The 22150-nt window shown below is 40.5% G+C and overlaps 1 protein-coding gene across 1 annotated transcript in view; it reads left to right on the forward strand.

The window, feature by feature from the left end:
- The window catches only part of LOC131061198 (uncharacterized), a 79528-nt gene extending 69717 nt beyond the window's left edge, over positions 1-9811 (forward strand). Inside the window, exons 7-8 of the mRNA XM_059214562.1 lie at positions 9115-9193; positions 9334-9811. Of these exons, the coding sequence (XP_059070545.1) occupies positions 9115-9184 (70 nt within the window). The 3' untranslated portion in view covers positions 9185-9193; positions 9334-9811. The remainder of the gene's footprint in view (positions 1-9114; positions 9194-9333) is intronic.
- Positions 9812-22150: the final 12339 nt, after the last annotated feature.

Here is a 22150-nt window from a genome sequence, read left to right on the forward strand (position 1 = left end):
TATGGCACGCTTCTCGAGGTGGAATTTTGACTAATCCTTGGACTGGCTTAATCCTCAGTCCATTCTCGAACTACGTTTCAAATTTCGTCCAATTCTGGTTTCGTTTGCTATGCCTTTCCTTCAATTTCGGGTTTTAAAACCCAGACTGCAGGTGGAGAATTTTCTTCAAACTGCAAGTTTTAATGATATTCATTGTTTTGGTCTTTGTAGGGGAATTTTTGACCAATTACATGTGCACTTTTATTTCAAATATGTCACTTGTAATTTATTTTAAGTTTCCCATTTAATGTTTTTATCTTTTTGTTGTTTTTTGGTCATTTTTAGTTAAAATAGGGGTTTTTTAGCTCAACTGCAAGTAAACTTGCAGTTTGTCCAAAAACCCCTACTTTAATGGTTTTCACATGAAATAGGGATTTTAAATCCCCATTACATGTGTGCAAGTGTTTAATACTTGTTGTAGGGATTTTATTTCCCCCTTACAAGTATTTTTAAACTTGCAGTTTGTCTTTTAAAACCCGATTTTAACATAAAAGTTCATTTTTGACAATTTTAAACTTGTCATTTGTCCAAAAAAACCCGATTTTGGCTTAATGAGTGAAAAAGTGAGATTTTAAACTTGTTGTTTTATATTCAAAACCCGATTTTAAGCATGAAAGAGGGAAAAGTGCAAATCGAACTTGTTATTTTGTATTCAAAACCCGATTTGCTCCCTTTTGAAGAAAACGAACTTGCCATTTGTTTTTCAAAACCCGAAATGCAAGAGGGAAGCGATTTTAGACTTTTTCAAAGCGAAATTTGTGGAGGAATCGTTGGATGAAGGAGGCGTTTTGGGTTTGCATCCTATCTTCTTGCATTTTTGGACATCTATCATGCCATTTCAAGGACAAATTCGCTGGTTTTTACCCTAAAAACAGCAACCACGTTTTTTCCTAACGTGAATCATTAATGCCACGTTTTGAGGGGTTGAATCTTTAACATCTTGCATACTCCTAAATCGTTTTGCCCTTTTCTACCAAGGCGTGGAGCATGGGATTGGTTTCGCATCATTTAATGGTTCATTGAATGAATATTGAATACCACGTTTTTGGCAAAAACGTGATTCTCTTTGGCTGCGTTTTAAACCTTTGGCATTGTTTCCTCTTCAAACACCTTTGGTGTTATTGCTTCAGCAAATACTTTGATCGTTTTGCTTCAACAAACTTGAAATGAACACTTTCATTGGCATTTTACTCCTCCAAGTTTAAGATTGCTGCCATTTTTGGGGGCATTTTCACAAAAAAACGTGATAAGGGTTTAATAGTCCAGTTTTGCTTCTTCATCTCAAGAAGTATTGCATTGTTGGAGAAGCATTTTGATTTTCCAATCAAGGTATGTTCTTCTTTTCTTCTCTTCTTCTTATTATTTTCATGTTTTCTTCATTTTTCGTTATTTGTTGCATTCTTCGCATGTGTTGTTTTTCCCTTAAAATTGGTTTTCATGAAAGAAATCTTCCCTTTGAAATGCAATTGTTAAATTGCATTATTCTTCTCAAAATTCCATCTTAGCTTGTATTCGGGATTTTTAATCTCGATTACAAGTTCGCTGGAAATTCTTGTTCTTCCCCTACGGTTGAGGAATTTAATCATTTATGGTTAAATTTCCAAACTTGAAAAATGTGAAATACCCCTCTCTTGCAAATTCGTGTTTTGAAAACCGGATTACATGTTGAAAAGATCTTCCCATTTTCATGAAAATGACTATCCCGGATATTCCCATTTCTATCCATTCACGTTCCCCATATCCGCACTTTCCATTTCCATCATTTCCCGCAAGTCAAAATCCCATTTTTCATCCGTTTCTCCATTTTCGAATTTACAAGTATACTTGTATTCGGGTTTTAAAATCCTGATTGCATGTATGTACTTTCCAACTTGTATACTTGCGAAAATTCCCCCAAGATCCGAAATTGGTCAAAGTCAAGATTTTCCCATTTCTACATGTCTTCCCTCTTCTTCTCACAAAACCGTGAAATTCAGAGATCAAAGTTTTACCCATTTGAAAAAAGAAAGAATGATATTTGCAGCTGATTATGATGTGGCCTTAACCCTTTTAAGTCTTCATCACAGCATTCCAGGTTCGCAATCAATGTCAGATTTGCCGGCATCGCCAACTCCAAAGAAAATGAAATACAAATATGACAAATACCAGAATGAGGTTGCACCTTCCCAGGTATCTTCTCCATTGGATCGCATCAGGGACACAAAAATAGGGCATGTTGATATGGCAGAATTCATTCACAGGGTAGAAGATCCACAGGATAACAACTTGCAGCGGCTGTTGGACAGCCATATCCATCATGCGTCTTCTTTCCCAGTGGCTGCCCTAGAACCTGAATTTGTTCTTGCATGCGCCCATCATTTTGACAAAGAGTCAAGAGTCATAAAAAATGATGATGGTGAAGCCATAATTCGTCTTGATGCGGATACAATCGAGAAGGTCTTCAAAATACCTCCTGCACCTGTTTATATGGAAATCACCAAAGAAAGTGCAGCAGAGTATTATGTGAAAAGAGAAAAAGATTGCAAGCGCCACATCAATAGGTGGATTCATGAGCCATGTCCTTCCTTCTCAAGATGGGCAAAGTTGTACCGTTGTGATTTCAAGTGGGAGATAGGAGACACCATCACTCTTCTCAGCAGAATGTTAGGCCTTGAGCACTCTAATGTCTTTGAGCCATGGATGTATCAATTCATCATGTTCATACGGCAGTCGCATCACATTTCATGGGGTGAAATCATCAGCGATGCTTTGTGCGAACAACTTGCAGCTGCTCCTACCACTATGACCTTCTTTATGAATTCTTATTTGGTATATTTAGCAGCATCACTTAGACACTTTCCAGGTCTTTCTACCAAGGGTGATCGCTCGCTCATACCAGTTTGGGAATATTATGGCCAGCTGCCTTTGAAACCTAGCAGACTACATTTCAGAAGAGTTCAAGACTCGTTCTTTGGATATTTTATGTGTCAGTTTGACATGGATCTCAGAAATAAACGAGTATCAGATGAGGCATGGGTCAAGGTATCTGAGTATGGGTGCTTATTCCTGCAATTTCCCACCTTCACCTACATGAGGATTGGGTGCTATGATGGACAACCATACATGCTTCCAAGATACCCAACCGATAGGATAATTCTTATGGAGTTGGGAAGACAGATTATGGCTGTTCATACTCTTCAGTCTGCTAGACACAAGGTTGGAATGGGGATCTCCAGCACAAATCCACTGAAAATTGGTCGATACTCCCTTGTCACATCTGTGAAGGCTAAGGCCATGGAGGTTGAATTGCAGGAAATCAAGCTTAAGAGGTTCAAACCTAGAGCTGATTTTGATTATAGAGGTATGAAGGAAAAGATCAAGAAATCCTTTGTGCATGTTCATCGCATTGAAGACATCTGGGCAGATCTCCGCACAGAAGCTGAAGTTCTGAAGATGGATTACTGCAGGCTCACTGTTGAGCAAATTGTTGACTTGAACTTGGCAGATATCCCACAAGGGATGATTGATGACGGGCGTATACTTGATCCTGAATACACTTCACGGAGGGTTGAGGAAGCTCCACTTCCTTTGATCCAATGGTCACATAAAGAGTGCGTCTCCATTCTTGACAGATTTCAGCCTATCTTGGCCAACACTAACGCATGGTTGAAAAGCAATGCTGTTAGACTTATCAAAATCAAGGTTGGTAAAGAAGATGATTCTACAGGGCCTCTTGGACGGAAGTCTGAGATTCAGATTGATAATAAGGAGGGTGCTTCATCTTCAAGCACAAGGATCAAATTACGAGTTAGTCGTGCAGTAGTGCTTCCACCTGAAGAAACAACTACTCGTGGGAAGGAGAAATCACGGTTCCATGTTCAGGTGGTCGATCTGGATAATCCAGAAGAGGGGCAGCAATCTGATGATGCGCCTAAGTCTCCAGTTCTAGACATGCCTCACGAGGTCATTCCTCCAGTTTCCATTGAGACGCCTCTTTCTCCTCCTGATTTGCTCATTGATGAGTCTCCTCAGAATGCAGTTCCCATTTCAGCATACGAGCCTTCTCCTGATCGACAGCGAGAAAGTGTGTTGAAAGTTCCTGAAGATATTCCCATTTGCATTCAGTTATCAGAAATTGACACTTCCACTTCTGGTTTTGAAGAATTCATGAGGCAATCTTCATGTCCGTTGGTAACTGAGCAAAACATAGTCGCTATTCAAACAGATATTCCTCCCAGGGTGACCACGGTGATTCAAACAGAAACTGCTTCTCCTTTGCCTACAGCTGCTACAGGAAGTGAGTTGATGACTTTGCGTCCATGGCTTAGTTCTTTCACCCCGAAAAGAAAGAAGCAAGAGATCTCACCTGATGCCTTTGACTACCAGCAACTCAAACAGTCCAGATCTAAAGTTGCTAAGAAGGCGAAGACTATTTCCAGGGTAACTGTTGATAGCAACAAGATGAAAGTAGCTGAAATTGTGGAACCTATTGCAGATGAACCACTTGATGAAATGTCAGCTGCTGATTATAAGGTTACAAAGGTAGAATTGGGCAAGCAAACACATGAGGTTATTAAACATGATGCTCAGTTTTCTGTTGCTTCACTAGTGCAAAGATGTGACGATCTTCTTGCAAAGAAAAACAAGCTAGAAGAAGAAAATCGACAGCTCATGGCAGCCATCCATAAAATCACAAAACCTGCTGCTGAAGGGAGTAACTCTATATGATCAATGCGTGCAAGTGATAAAAGACATTTTTCAAATAATGTCTAAGCTGGAAACCATTGAGGAGAAATTGGATCAGACTTCTAACACTTTCAAAAAGAATCTGGAAAGTGTTGAGAAAAGTCTGGCAATCTGGCGTACCATGCCCCAACAACAGCTCAATATCCTGCAGGATCACGCCATCATTTCTTCCAGTGTCATGTACTTGGAATTCGAGGAACTCATGGAAAACAAAACTCTTGTTCTTAAATCCCTCATCGAAGAGATCAGCGATGCAAGGAAATTCCGGGATGAAGTTTAGCAAGGTATTGTCTCACATTTTGAAAGGGCCTCTTGCAATATAGTAAGTCAGGATGGAGAACTAATTCCAGAAGAAGAGGTTCTTGCGGATTTACAGATGAGGATTCATGGTGAATGGAGGAGTGAACAATTCTCGGCAGTTTCAATTCAAACATTGATGAAACACCAAGCCTTTTTGCATGAGATTCAGTCCATCTTGGATAAAGACAATTCCGCGCTTCTCCGCTGCCACGACACTATTGTGAAGACTATGGTAGTTGTTAAGAACACTCATGAACCGAATCCCGAGGAACTACAAGCGAGCATCCGGAAGTTTCAAGGATTCATGTCTTCACAAAATTCAACTTAAGTGTTTTTCAGCACTTAGTTGAATCTTCTCTCTTTTTGTAATTTCTTAGTTGTAATTTTGTTTTAACAAGATGCATGTAAAAGCAGTTTATGTAAAATGCAAGTTACACATTACTTGTACTTTTGTAATTACATGTAAGATAACTACAAGTTGTGTCCGATTAGGACTGTAGTCTGAATAAGTCTTAGTTAGTTAGAGTAACTCTTAGTTAGTTAATGAAGTCTTAGTTATTTATTGGATGAGTCTTGGTGGTTGAGAGAATCTCTCAAGTTAGTTAAGATCCTCCCACCTTTTTCTCAAGGCTCCTATTCTATAAATACTTGAGAGGTCCATTGTAATTTTCATCTTTTGGAAAGCAAGCAAAAACTCTGCCAAATTTACAGCAAGAAGTCTTTGAGCTTATGTATGTGAATTGAAGGTTTTGAAGAATAATAAAGAAGGATTACTCAAGTTTTGAGTCTTTGAGCTACGTGTTTGAGTTTGAATCTTTTATTTCTTCTATGTGAAGTGTTTCTAAAGGAGCTTAGTCCAATCTGATTTGAAGTCTTTGAGCTGCAAGTAGAGAAGATTAATTAAAATAGGAAACTCTCTTGAAGGAGCAGCAAGTCTTTGAGCTTGCATCTGTTTTTGAGAAAAAATTATTGTGTGATAAGAAATAGCAGCAAGTCTTTGAGCTTGCATTAGTTCTTGTCTTTGTGTTGTAAGAATAGATTATTTCAGTCTTTGAGCTGTTATCTTTTATTCGTTGTAAAATTTAGTATAGCAAAGGGTAGATAGGACTTCCAATAGTCAAGTCTTTGAGCTTGATATTGTTGTCCCGTCCCGAAGGAAGTGACGGAAGTCTTTGTGCTTTCAGGAAACTTCATTTCCTTTCTCTTATTTCACTTGAAAGTGGTTACTGTTGTTATTCAATCGCTATCCTTTTCTGTGAAGAGAAAAGGATATTGTCTTTCTTGAAAAAAAAGAAGAAAGATTGCTGTCCCATCCCATTTTATTTTCCAAGTTGTAGTTAGATAGGGGGAGCCTTCCCTTAATTAGGAGAGTTTTTACTCGTGTGCTGTGGTTGAAACCACAATTTTGTATATTTCCCCAAGTGTACAAAATTTTCAACCAATAGTGTGAAATGGTCACAACAGGACCAATGCCTTGCAAACTAGTAGTGCAAAGCTTGTAGAATATTCGAAGGGTCTTTTTACATTGATATCCTCTTGTTAGGTACCCTGCTAGCTACTGAGAAGAATGAAAAGTAACAGTAACAGACTACCTGAAAAATCTATATAAAGGGAGTTGAAATGGTGCAAATGATGTTGACATGTGATAACAACCCACTGAAAACTTATAAATGATGGAGAAACAGAACTGCCAGCATTCCTGCTATGAAAAGTTTTGAGCTTCTCTCTCCAACTTAGCAGAATACTGATTAAATTTTTGTATGAAGCAGCAGTCATATTAACTTGGAAAGTGACATTATCATGCTGCAGCTGAATCTGTTAACTGCCTCTCCTACACTTTTGTCTTTTCGAAACTGAAGGAAATGACGCTGCCAAATCAGTAATACCTTTCCCATGTTCAAGTAGCTACATGGTCCCTGCTCTGCCAACATCTGCTCTGCATGCTGCTGACCTTTTAAAGGGTCACCCAAAACCCTTACTCTTCCTATTTTCTCAAGCAACCTGGTCTTATCCATTGACTATGCAAAGAACAAGATCCCTTATCTCTCATCCATTTAATGACATCCAAAAAGATGATTGGCAAATAAAGCAGCGGAGAACCCAACAATCAACCTTAATGATCCCCCTGACATCAGTGGACTGCTCAAGAGCAAGTGAACAAGCAAAAAGTCCTTAGTGCATATTACCCTAGAAAACAAAAATGACTTGTTGGTGCAAGTTTATCTCTTAAAGCAGATCTAGTGCCTAGAATTGACGAAACAAATTTTTATTAGAGCCTTCAAAGTTACACACAGAGAATAGAAGGAATTCTCATGACCTAACAACAAATGTATCAGGTAGGGCAGGTGATGCAGCATAACCGAGAACAGTTCACTATTTGCTTGCTGCAAATACCATGGGGACTCCTCTTGATGTCCTATGCACCCTCAAAATTAAGCCAGAGAAACTAGTGAGGAGGGGAGAGGAGTGGATCCACCACAATCACAAAATATGGAACTCTACCGACATGCATTGTACACACTACTCACAATAATAGGTAGTGCATGCATTCCCAAGGGCTGACCTGATGATATAATGCTGTAGTTTTGGGCATATAAAGTTTAAGATGGTCACTACTTTCGTGGATACCATATAGCCAGCACAAATATTTTTCACCACTTTTGTGGACACTATATAGCCAGCACAATTTTTTTTGTACTGTTGTATATGTGACTGTTACTATAGGCCTTTCCTATTGTTTTGCTTTTTTCAGTTGTATTATTCTCTGCTTGTCCACTAAGGATTATTGTACTTATATTTAATATTAATTCAATTATCTTTTCATATTATTGTGGTAATCTTTTATCAAAAGGAAAATACTGTAAATCAAGAACTATGTTTAGAAAGAGCTCATCATAGAATTATGAATGCTTTTTAAAATGTTGAAATTGAAATTCACACGAGGTTTATTGTACATACTTTTAAAATTAATGCAATTATCTTTTATCAAAGATGAAAATTTACTGTAAATCAAGAACTATGTTTAAAAAGAACTTATAAGAGAAGTTTAAATATTTTATTGTGTTGAAATTAAATCAGCTTACTAGAAATGATCAATAGAGCAAGTGTAGAACAAACAAAATCAAGAAGATGTCCTTGTAACAGGTTTGGACCACCTTGAATCTGTCTCTGTTTTCAGCTGTTGCAAGGATGGGCCGAGTCCAATTCAAATCCATCATGTAAGCCTGGTGTACATGTTTGTTCCATTCTCAATCTTTCATTGGTTACAGGGGACAAGTTTTAGCTAGATTATAGATACAAACTTCTGAAGGCCATAAGCTCATCACATGGGCTCTGTTTTTTTTTGTCCCGTTTGAAGCATGGAAAGTCATTATAGAGCTTTATGCAGTGGCAGAGATTGCATCATGTTTTGACCTAAATTTACAATTTTTAGTACAACTCTGTATAATTAGGTTCTCTTGATATATCAGGCATTAATTAAGTGTTTATGGTTAGCCTTTCATGACATATGAGGCATCACTTTAGTGTTCTCATGGTCATGCAAACATGTTTTTGAATATGATTTATCTGAACTTAATCAATTCTGATGATCATGTATTGACAATTGATATTTAATGTCTTGCCCTTCTGATGTTATGATAGAAGGTTTAGGATAGACATAAATTTTTCCCTGCTGGAAGGTTTGAAATTGAAAGAGTTCAAAGCAATAACTTAAACGTCACAGGTCCCATCAATTCTTTTAGTATCCTGCTCTACATACCAATGAGGGTTAGCTCTCTGTAATAGTACATTTAATACTCTGCAAAGAATGAACTCCTTGCTATGGTCCTTGGCACTGAGCTCTCTGTAATGTTATTTTTTAGTACCTTGCAAAAATGATGAGCTGCATACTATGGTCCTTGGCACCAAGGCTTTCATAATTTGCATAAATTTTAATTTATATTAAGACTAGTGATACCTTGTGGTAATAGAGTGTTGATATTGGAAGGCAAATCAAAAGTTTAGTAGAATAATCTAATTTTTCTATAATTTTTACATTTGTCTGAACAGGTTTGTTGCCAATAAGTGGTTTGGAGCCATTGTGTTTACTGGATTTTTGCTTGGAAGATTAACTGCGTGAAGATATCAGGTTAGTTTTTGAGATTCAAAACAAATAATATACTCACAAGAATGCTTGAATTGTGTTAGCTTTTGTGGTGGTGTTTATGCTTTATATGTATTTTGGTTTCTCTTCTGACACACTATGTTTGCTATTTTCTATGTCTGCAGTATATTCCCATACAAGTGCTAAAATTGTTCTTATCCAGCCAACGCAAATGCTTGACTTTATAAACCCTGCTGCAAGGCTCATTTATGATGAGTAATATTTATTTATTCTTTGTTGCTAGTTATCAAATAGCAACAGGTCACATTTTGAAGGGTTCTATACCGCATGATAACTGAGTACAAAGGGAAAACAGCAAACAAATAAACACTTTAGCTAGAACTTAGAGATCATCCATTTTGAATCTTTAGGTTGATTTGATTTTGATGTCACTTTTTCAAGTTAATGATACATAATATTTTTTTATTCATTGTTGCCGGTTATCACATAGCAACAGGTTAGATTTTGAAGGGTTCTATTCTGTGTCATGATTATATGGAGTAATTCTCTTCAGTGGTCCTGCTTCTCAGAGGTCTGCATGATATCCAATTACTGTCTTATTTCTAGCAAAAACAATGAAAACAACAGAATATTTAGGGATCATACTTTTTGAGTCTTTTCAATATTGTGTTTGGATCATTGTTTTTGTGCTCTAAGGGGTAATTATAAAGAGAGGAAGAAACTGGGTTCTCATACTAATCTGATAGATCTGACAGCAAGCATGCTTTCTACATTTAAGCATTTGTGATTCCATTATGAATTCATTGTTTGCATACAAGCATCTAGTCCATCATATGTATCTGTAGGTGAAATATGTGATGCTCAGCCATTCTGTTGTCGGGAATAATCATTATGTTATGTTGTTATGTTTATGTTGTCGTCGGTAATAATGAGTTACGGCGGTCAGTTAGTTAGCCGACGGGTAGGTAGTTGGAGTCGCGACGGTTGTGTCGCACCCCTTCGGTAGTCATATATTGTATCACCTCCGGGTGTTTGAGGACATGTATTGTTAACGACGGATATAATATGAACATCCTTTGACATTAATGGAAAGCTTATTCTGGTACTTTTATATTTGCATTGTACATTGCTGTTCAATTTCTGTATTCTTCCTGTTTACCCAGTGAGGTAAACATTTGGCGCCGTTGCCGACACGAACTCAGGAACGGAAGACACGGATGGCGCACAGACACAATGGGCCTACCCGTTGGTGAAGTAAACCCGGAGAACCGACGACAGCAAAAGACGTGTTGTGTTTTGATTTATGTGTGGAGAAACATGAAATTGTACCACAATTAATGCCCAATTTACTGAATAAAGACAGAAATAAGAAATTAGAAACCGACGAGTGGGAGGCTGCGCAGAAGGCTTTGATTCTGGAACAACGTGTAGAACGTAGACGGAGGCTGAGGCAACTTGCCGAAGGACGACCTGCCGAAGGGTTGCCCGAAGGGAACCAAGGAGGTGTCACGGAAGGTGCAGAAGCCGAGGGGAATTTCTACGCGTCGCCAGACTACGGTAGAGCGAGAAGCCTTGAAGAGTTTCTGGAGGAAACTAGGTTACGGAGAGAACTAGTTGAAGAGACTCGAGATCGGTTCAAAAACTTATCTCTCACGCCACAAAGGGAGGATCACCGAAGGGAGCCGGGCACGGGTGACGACGAAGTGCCACAAAGGGAGGATCACCGAAGGGAGCCTGGCACGGGTGACGACGAAGGGGAAGTTAACCGCACGGTAGGTATAAGGCAGAACACTATACCTTTGGTCACCACCACAGGAGACATCAGCTGCATCGGAGGAAGTAACTGCACGGTAGGTACAAGGCAGAACACCGTACCTTTGGTCACCACCACAGGAGGCATCAGCGGCATCGGAGGGAGCAGCACCGGAGGGCAGACACAGCCACAACCACCTCCAAGTAGACGATTTCCATCAATGGCGACCAAACAGAAGTTACCCAAATTCAACGGGGATAGCAAAGATGATCCCGCACGGCATTGCCGTACATGCGAAACCATCTGGACAGCCAACGGGGTGACTGACCAGGATGAATGGATGAAGCAGTTCCCCGCCACACTGAGAGGAGTGGCTATTGACTGGTACGCAGACTTGGATAAAACCAGTGTAACTACGTGGGATGAATTGAAGAAGGCATTCGAAAAGGAATTCCGGCTTCTCCGGGATGATAACGAGATAGTTTCCGAAATCTACGGAACAAAGCAAGGAAAGAAGGAGACTGTACGGGCGTACGGGCGCCGACTAAAAGAGTTAGTCGGGAAAATGGAAAGCCAACCGGCCGATGGCTTGAAGAAGAGGTGGTTTGTCGAGGGTTTGAACCCTAAGCTACGACGGAAGATGAAAATTGTGCCTCCAACATCTTACGACGACGCATACAACCGGGCCATGGACCTGGAAAGTGAAAATAAGACGGCCAAAAAGAAGAAGAATAGATCTTCATCATCATCTGAAGATGATGACACATCGGAAGAAGAGAGTAGTAGTGACGAGAAGCCGAGGAAGAAAGTCACAGCCCTTCAAAAAGATATGGAAAGGATGTTAAAAGAATTTAAGACAATGAAGGGGACTACAAGTAAGGACGATGAACTATGGTGCACGGAGTGTAAGGAGAGCGGCCACACGAAAGGTGCCTGTCCCAAGAAGGCATTTTGCGACATCTGCCAGATTATGGGTCATTCTACGAAGGAATGCCCATACAATCTGAAGGCACGTAACCAGCAAGTGCTCTTTGCGCAGGAGCAGCCATCCACATCGGAGGCAAACAATAATGCATCATCTGGAGGATACCGGGACAACAGACGCGGCGGTGGAAGGAATAGCAACAATACCAATAACGGAAGCCGTATCCAGTATGACGTCAAGGGCCGGCCAATTATCCAATGTAGGGCCTGTAATCAGTGGGGGCACTTCGCCCGTGATTGCACGAAGGAAGCCACCCCTCAGCACCTCTGCCGTTGGTGTGGGCCAGGTGACCATGAGGACGCAAATTGCCCGCAGGCAGGGGTGAATCTCCTCAACATTGAGAAGGCTGAGAAGACTGGTGAGAAAGAAGTATTGGCGATCACCCGCGCCCAGACGAAAAAAGCCACTTATCCCGACCCCCGTACGGAGAAGGAGAGATTACGGGAGGCAAAGGCCAATATTGAACGTGAGATGACAACTGAACGACGGGACAACGAGGTGGCGAGTACATCATTCCGTACGGAAGTGGAAAAAAACATCATTGGGCAAATATTGCAGATGGAGGTGCCGATAAAGGTAAAAGACCTTCTAGACTCTATGCCACAATTGAGGACTGCCATCCTCACCAATGTGCAAAGCACCGCATTGTCGAGTGCACCACAGGTAGGGGTTCTCGCCACTGCTACGAAGAGTACACCACAGGTGGAGGTTTCCGTCAGCCCTTCGACTGACCCGATGTTACTAGCCTTGAGCAGTGGTAGACACCCAGCTGTGGTAGAAATGGGTATCTGTGGGACCATTCTGAAGGACACCATTGTGGACGGTGGATCTGGGGTGAATGTACTACCAGAAGAAACATGGAAGCGGCTGGGGAAGCCCACCCTGTGGCCACCCACATTCAACCTGGTGGGAGCGGACCAACACGGCATTAAGCCACTCGGCCTGTTGATGGCCCAACAAGTGACAATTGGTACGCAACCATTCTTGTTAGATTTCGTGGTCATTCCCTCGAAGAAGAAAGGCTATGACGCCATCCTGGGGAGAGTGTGGTTGATCAACGCAAGGGTAAACCACAACTGGAAGAAAAATACACTTTCCATGGAGAAGGGAGGGCGAAAATATACCATTGACCTACACACCCAAAATGTCGGCGAAGAGCTCGCCTCTTCCGACTCGGAGGACTCTAATAAAGGGGAAGGGGGTCCCGATGAAAGTAAGGGCAAGAACGCGATGGAGCCGAACAGTGAAGGGGTGCTAGAATTGGAGGGATGTTCTGAAGATGAGAGATGCTCACTTAACGGGCTCTTCCATTGGCAGATGGAAGATTACGAAATGTTCCAAAGCTACAGGCTCGAAGTAGAGGAACCAGAGCAACCAACAGAGGTGTACCTGCCGGAATACAAAGAATATTGGAAGGGAGACGCTCCAAACCCTGGCGACGTAAATAATCCGAAGAGTGTCGGCACCGATTGGAACCCTGTGTGGAAGGCCGCAGCCTTCAAAATCTTTATTATCCTTCTTCTTCTTATGTACGGGAAGGAGGTCGTGGTCCCTGTAGAATTTGTGGTTCCAGGTCTTTCAATGACCAATGAAAATAGATTGGCCACCAATGGGTACAAATTGAAACCTTACCACGCGAAGCGCGCAGGGGACCCGAGAGGCCAGACAGACACTCGAGAGTCCGGAGGGGGACCCGAGAGGATGGAAGGAGACTCGAGAGGCCGGGCAGGCGACTTGCCAGGTATAGGACCAAAACAGGAGACTGTCGAGCGAGGAAAACCGAGAAGGATGAAGGGCAATCCCAGAGACACGGGACCCGAACAGACGACTTTCTAAGACATCTAAATTAGGAGAGGGAAAAAAAAAAAAAAAAAACCGTACGGTCGTATGACAGGCGACCGTACGGTCAAAAAAATAATTTAAAAAAAAAAAAAAAAAAAAGAAAGAAAGAAAGAAAAACGAAGGAAAAGAGACCACCGTACGGTGGCACCACCAACAGTGGACACCACCGAAGGTGGAAGCCACCGAAGGTGGAAGCCACCGTGCGGTGGCACCACCGAAGGTGGAGCCCACCGTGCGGTGGAAGCCGCGAAGGGCCGCGTGGGCATAAAGCCGCCTACCGAAGGGAAAACCGCCGAAGGAGATAAAAAGCTACCGAAGGGAAAGCTGCACATGCCGAAGGAGATAAAAAGCTACCGAAGGGAAAGCCGCACATGCCGAAGGAAGAAAAGAAGCCGAAGGGAAGACAATCACCGCACAAATGCAGAAAGAACCAATTACACCGCACGAAGTAGGGAAGTCACCGCACGATTGGAGGTGGTATGGCGGGACATTACAGTGCCTAAAAAAAAAAAAAAAAAACGACGACGGATTGAAAAATGATTCGATGACATCTGGAGTCTGGACACTGAAAATATTGGAGTGTAGAAGAAGGGTTTTTGACATCATAAAATATCATAGAAATGCAGTGCGCCATGGACTTTCATGGGGTTCTGAAGGTTGTAAATTGGTGTTGGCGGCGGGGGCGCTGCCCCAGGACCCCGCGAGGGGCGCTGCCCCTCGACCCCGCGGGGGCGCTGCCCCTCGACCCCGCTGGGGCGCTGCCCCAGACCCCGCGGGGGCGCTGCCCCTCGACCCCGCTGGGGGCGTTGCCCCCAGACCCCCAGTTTATTTTGGAGCTACAGAATACCACGGGAAGTGTTGTGCTTGTCCGTACTGTGAGAAGGAAGCCTGCAGCTAAGCATTGGCGGGAATGCCATAAGCCGTAGAGGGAGACGGATTTGGAGGTTGGGAACAAACAGAGTTTGAGGGAAGGCATTGCAGGTCCGCACAGTTGTATGACACCAGGGAGTTATTCAGTTCAGTTTTTAGCCTTTGGGGAGTGTGATGGAGGATTTGAGGTGTCTCCTAGCATTTGTGCCAGTGGATTGTGGCCACCTCCAGGCATGACTGGTACGCTTTGAGGAACTCGGAGGATGTCTCGGTTGGACGTGAGATTGCCGTGGTGGATGCACAGAGGGCTCGGGAGGAGCTGACCACCAGGTTGGAGGCAATAGTCGCGTGAGACTTAGTTCAGCGTACCCAAGAGAGCGGCATGGGTGGCTGTCAAGGACAAATTGGCTAGGGAGACAGTATCATTTGAGTAGCAGTTGGTGGAAGCTGAGACTGAAAAACGTGTTTTGCAGACAAGTTTGGGCTAGGCACAGGAGGACTGTGATGGCTAAGGAAGCCATCTTGGTGAAATCCGCACTTGAGCATCGGATGGTAGAAAGGGGTTTTCAGGCGAGGACGCAGCAAGTGTATAAGATCTGGGCCCGACTAGCGTCAGTAGTTCCTGCCATTCATCTCTATTTTGTATTAAGTCGTCGGAGTCGACTTCTTTTCTTGGGGGGGATGATGTTGTCGGGAATAATCATTATGTTATGTTGTTATGTTTATGTTGTCGTCGGTAATAATGAGTTACGGCGGTCAGTTAGTTAGCCGACGGGTAGGTAGTTGGAGTCGCGACTGTTGTGTCGCACCCCTTCGGTAGTCATATATTGTATCACCTCCGGGTGTTTGAGGACATGTATTGTTAACGACGGATATAATATGAACATCCTTTGACATTAATGGAAAGCTTATTCTGGTACTTTTATATTTGCATTGTACATTGCTGTTCAATTTCTGTATTCTTCCTGTTTACCCAGTGAGGTAAACACATTCATGGTCTCCATTTCTAAATCGTACAAGCTCTTCACTAATATAATATTTTCATCGCAACATATGCCACGTTACTGTTAACTAAACAACATAAAGGGGATTGTTTATATAATTTCCATTGTACAGTTCTAAGCTTTCACTTTCTTTTGGTAAATACATAAGCTATTTATTAATTTTGTTGGTGTATGTATTTATTTATTGCCTTCTGCATTCTTTCATCATTTTGTGTGATGAGAAGACTTTAAGGAACTTGTTTTGTTGGATGATTCGTGAGATATTTTAAGGAATTTTCTGTGACATACTGAATTTATGTGTGGAGATTTATCTCATTTGTTCGAAGATGACTTATTTAAGCAGTCTGGCCTCTAAAAGCAAGTGCTTGGTTGAAGAGGAAGGGTTATAAACTGCCAAGATGTTGACTACAACACTAATGTGAAAATTCAGAAAAATTCAAATTGGGGAATGTGAGATGCAAAGCATTTAACCTGCATCGACTGCCTATGACTAACAAATATATAATTCAGTGACTACCTTGGTAAACTGAATGGAAAGGTCCAATATAGTTCAATCTAAGATGCACAGTTTTATTTGATGAATATAGAGATTGGAAATACATAGAACTTGAATTTTAAAAAAAATTGAATTTAAAACTGAGCAGGATGGTTAACAAGAAACAAACAAATGGATGTTCCATAAGAGAAGCTACGATAGGACTTGTTGGCATGGCTTCTGCCCTGTTGAAATTTTGTGCTGTTTCTTTGTTTTGGGTGTTATTGCATTGTCTTACATCCCCAAGTTGCAAACGTTGCATTGGCTAATGTTCCCTGTTGCAAGAGTTAATTATACATTTTTTTCGGTTTCATCCTTGCAGTTGGGATTTGGGTTTAGGCGTAGCAATTTCTTATTGATCTTGTGCCCTTGATGTTATTCCCCTTTTTATTTTGCCCCTATGTCTTTCTTTAAGTGCTTGGATCCAAATTCAATTGAGTGATTACATGTTATATTGAGGTCATTTTGGCTTATTCATCATTTCAGATGATCCATATGCTAGTGCGTCTGATCTTCATCCATCTTCCGAAGTTTATATGAAAAGATGGGTTTTCCCGATGGAGTTGTACCAGTGGACCAGATGAACCATCGTTCCTTTGCAAGTGAATGGCACCATGGAGTTTTCTCATTAGGAAAAGGTTTCAATACTGTGGGCATGCTCAAGTTCGCACAAGTAACCTTTTATTGTTTGCTCCATGTTCTTTGGAGTGGACTTGTATCTTGAATAGCTCACTTATGACTCTCCAGCAAATGAAAAACAGGGTAATGATAATTGCATATTATTTCACTAAGGTTCTTTGGGGGAAAATCTATGATTCCAAGTTGTTTGGAGTGGCTTGTTTGATTATATATTTTACTTCTATCCTTATAGATACATTTAATTGTCAATGTGGTTTGAAGTGATGGTATGGTCCACAAAAGACACCTAGGATAATGTGATTCACTTCAATGAATCTATAGATTGGAGAAATGAGGCCCAAGTTAAGATTGGGTCAATAGAAGCAAATGATGTGGTACCATGTGGACGTTGGTGTTTGTCATTTTGAGATGTTTGTTTCACTTGATCTCATGCAAGAGATTTTAATTAATAACATGAAACGAACATATTAAATATCCCAATGCATTAGGGAGTTGGGCTCATCTAATTATGAAAAGTCATATAGTTTAGGATGGCCTTGGTAAACTTTTGATTTCCATGTGATTCAAGCTTATTGATATCTATAGAATTATGGATTGATTTGATTGCATCTTCCCAATCAATAGGTCTTCCTCAATTCATTTGAGGTGTTGATATATGAGTGGACAAACAATAAATATAATATGTACTCCTTGCTTTTTGGAGGGAAACCCATAGTTTGACTTAGTTAAGTTGTCATGGATGAGAATAATGTGGACTTGCAAAGAATATGGATATTATTGGTCAAAATATTTTCAAGTATGTTTGTGCAACTTTTTTTCCTAACTTAGCTGCTCTAATGGTAGATAAAATGTTACGAGTTAAATCAAATAATAAGCTTGGTTATAATATAGTAGGCTTAAGAAAAACTGTGACAAACCACCCCACTTTTTATTTTATTTTATTTTCTTGCTATATAGAAAATGTATATGCAATGTCTTCAACACTTTGATCACCAAGATTTAGAAGTGAGCAAGGTGAAAGCAAATGGCACTTTGAACCACACAACATACCTAAATGAATGCAATTATAGAATGATATGGCAGCAAGCTGACTAGAATATGTAGATGATTGAGTTGGCTTAATCAAATCCTCTTTGACAAACCATAAAATGACATGTAGGTGGCAGAACCGGATTTATCAACACTTCTTTGGCATATTGCATAAATGCAATACAAGCCACTAGTAGAATGTGCAAGTTTGACTCAGATCAAAACGATGGATAATGTTAGCTTGTTCAATGCCAAAACAGGCTGAATGATATGTTATAGTGATTGGTGGTAAACTGTCCAATCTTACAATATGAAATACATACAAGAAATTGATCATCCGATAGTAATACCATTTGGGGTTTACAAGATAGATGTGAGTGCATTAGAAATTAACATGACATGAGATACATTGTTGAAGCAACTTGATATAATATTCAGATTATAAGAACATATTACTATAACAACACAAATTAGCTCAAAAAATGCAAATTAAGCATAGAATCACACTCCCACAATAGTCAAGCACATAACCAACTGAAGTATACCTTAGAAATGATGTTTGAAGCTAATTTAAATCTGGTTACAAATTGGATTTTCGATAAAATTATCAAATAAAAATTGATACAAATTGGAACACATTGCAAACACCACTAATTGCTTATACAACAACCCCATGTTAATAAGATGAGCGTGGGGGGTGGGGGGGTGAATCATACAAACTTAATCTTCAATATATTCAACAGATTCAACCTCGGTAACCTTATCAAACATGCAAACTCCTAAACAGATATCACAAAACATATAACACCAGATTTAATGTGGAAACCCAAATAGGGAAAAACCACTGTGGGATTTCGGACCCACTAAGAAATATACTCTTCTAGAGTATGCTTGGTTAAAAGCAAATCCTATTAAAGATTACAAACACATTGCTAGATGTGACCTGGTTAAGGGTGTGTGGGGGAAAAAGTGACACTAAGCAAACATGCCCTAATCTCACTTTCAATCACACATTTGTGGAATACGAAAGAGCCTAGAGGTATCACACAATTGGCTACTTCTTTTTGTGGAAGAGAGAGCCACGGGCTACCTATTAGGATTTCTATTCCTTTGTTGTAAATGATAGATAAAATGATGCAAGTTCAACTATTAACCATAAAGTGTAAGTATGAACTAGTAACAAGATTGCAAGATTGAGATTAAGTGATGAAAAGCTGTAAACACAAGGATAAAAGGAGAATGTAGATGTGTACCTGGGGTTAAAATCTGAGTGGAAATGTTCGGGACGGGGGCGCGGGTGCCACTGTCCTGATTTTGCTCCTGAAACTGCTGTTTTGCAACCTGAAAAGCTGTCAAAAATGCTGAAAATTGCTGTCTGACAGAAGGACCAAGGCGCCCAGCGCCCAGCACCCCTATCCTGGCAGGACCAGGGCGCCCCACGCCCCTGTCCTGGTCTTTTGCTCTGAAACTTGGTGTGAAGTTTTGTCTCGGCCTGCTTTTCCCGGATCTGCAACTTGCGGTGTCGTCTGAATCCCGAAATCTGCACTTATATCTGAAAAGGTGTTTTGGGCGGCTATATAGGGTTTTGCCTTAGTCAAACCCTCGCTTTGGTGATTTCCACCTCCACGAATAGCCAAGTTGTATTGTAAAAGTATTGTGTGTGCAGACCTTGTGTGTGTGCAAGATCCTAAAATGCAAGTAAGCAAACTAGAGCAACCTAGAAAGTAAACCCTAATTGCTTGTAAATGATAATGTAAATGCTCCAAATCAAGATGCAAAGTGATCTAAAGCATGAATACAAATGATATAATGAAGCTTATGTAAAGACATGAAAACAACATAAAATCATACCCAACCCCAAGGGAGGGGTACAAGCCAATCTTCAGTCGGTGATCCCTTATTGCTCTTCAATGTCTTCAAAGCCCTAAAATGGATGAATGAAATTGATGGATGCTTGATAGATGGATGTTGAGTGTTGTTGAAGTCTTCAAAGATCTGCTCTTTCGCTGCATATGAGGTCATTCAAATCAAAATTCGGATCCTTTCCAATGAAGAAAGAGAGCTCTTATGTATGAAACCCTAGGTCTTAATTTCAACTTTAGGCCAACCTAGAGATTGAATCTCCCGCCAATTTCTTGGGGTTAAGCTTTATTTTATGATTGGATCGTGCTCCTAAAATTTCGAGAAAAATGTCCGGGACCATGTGCACGCCGGGCGCCATGGTCCCGACAACTTTTCACCAAATTTTCAGGGCCGTCAGATATGATGATTTTAGAGAGAATCCCGAAGTTACAGCTGATTTCGAGATGTTTTGACCCCCGAAATCAAGCCCCCAAGTTCAAAATAGGACCTAATTAGGGTTTTTGATTAAATGATGTATTAGAGGAATAAAATGAAAGGGGCACACTTTAATGAAAAGGGCCCAACTTTATGATATGGGAGATGATAAAATAGAACCTTAGACCTAATTAATTTAATTAATTAAGTGCTAAAGGGAAAATACAATGCAAAATGCAAAATGAGCCAAGGCGGGTGCTAAACTAGGTGTGAAATTGTACCACCCTAGCAAGTGCGTACAATTTACGACGCTACATTTAGCCCCCACTTTAGCGGTCATATGAACACTACGTGCATATGCAAGCTAAAGTACAGAAAAGTAAACATTATTTGAAAAATGATATATCCATAAGTCTGTCGAACGAAGCCCCCAGCGGTATCTGCAGTACACAGTTAGGAACCGCACCCTACAAAACACACGTTAGATCACAAAATCACTTAATGCTTACTAAGGAAGGTGATGAAAATTCGAGGGTAGCTATATCCCCCCCCTGTTTCGGCTTGCTAATTTTAGTGAGTTGAAACAGGGTATCATGTTTACCACTTCGAATTGTTAAAGAATATTGATGACAAATGCTCACAAGAAGATTTGATATGAGATCAAAAACTAATGGAGAATCATTTGGTAAGAAAGAGCACTAAATCTCAATTCCAATACAACAAAGAGTGTGAGGATTTGAGAGTTCTCTAACACAAGATAAAGGATGTAAATGGAAACAAAATGCAAAGAGAAGAAAAGAAAGGAAAAAAGCATGAATACACACATTGGTGATCCATGAAAAGAATAGTGAGAGAGAAAACATAGACTTCTCGCCCCTAGACCTTGTCTAGGTGATCCATGGAAAAAAAGACATGGAAAACTAGCCCCTAGAGTCTGTCTAGGTGATCCATGTAAGGGAGGAGAGTGAGAAAGTCTAGCCTTATGCCGCTAGTTCCACTCAACCTCGTGCATGTGTGTGTAAGTGAGGTTAGAAGCACCTCATAGGAGTCTATGCCCGAGTATGCTACAACCTGTATATGTATAGTAAGAAAAGCGTGACATCTTGCTCTAAGAGTCTGTGCTCTGGTTCCGAGAATGACCCATTGCTCAAAAAGTGTAATGTTTATGTCATAAGTAAAGTAGAACAAGGATACCTACCTTCATCACAAAAGAAGATACCCCAAAAGTGCAACAATGTCATAGATCCAAGCAAGGGAGTTTTTGCACTCTTTAAGCAAGGATAAGATAGTTGAAAAGGGATATCTTGTATTATGTGTAAAGGAGATCCTTAGAGGAGAAGAGATCTTTGTACAAAAGACACCTATCCCCGAGAGGAATTGTCTTAGACAAATATAACATCTTCTAGAATAATACAAAGAAGAGAATAAGAATGCAATACTTCCTTCTTTTGCGAGGTGAAAGTGATTCTTAATGAAGGATGACGCTCTTTTTAACCCAATTGGGAGAGTGAATTCATTGTGGATGTATTTTACCAAGTGCAAAAGAGGTTGTAGTCAAGGACTTACACCTCTTGTAAGAGAGAATCCTTGAACAAACAACAACAAATGCATACAAGGAATAACATCAAGTAATAAAGTTCACACCATAAATGAAATAGGAAAAAGTGGATCCTTAGATAAAAATAAGGAAAGATCATTGCCTGAGAAGGACTTACACAATCTTCTAGGGAGAGATTTAGACATAAGCGAAATGTACTACATACTCACATGAGTTCATGCAAGCAAGACATTAGTGTATGTAAAATGCTCCTCACAAGAAGTGGGTAGGATAAGAAAGAGAATACACATCTTCTCCCATATCTAGGAAAAGAGGATTCTAAAGAAAAGATGATCAATATTTCCACATTATTACCCCATAGGAACAAGAGATAACATAGAAAAATTAGGCTATTATGTTGCTTCAAAAATATGATTGCACTTGAAATTGTACCATCATGAATGACAATGAGCCCCCAGTAAATGAGCTACCAATGTCACATAATGATGA

Source organism: Cryptomeria japonica, chromosome 11 (genome assembly GCF_030272615.1).
Source record: "Cryptomeria japonica chromosome 11, Sugi_1.0, whole genome shotgun sequence".
NCBI lineage: Eukaryota > Viridiplantae > Streptophyta > Pinopsida > Cupressales > Cupressaceae > Cryptomeria > Cryptomeria japonica.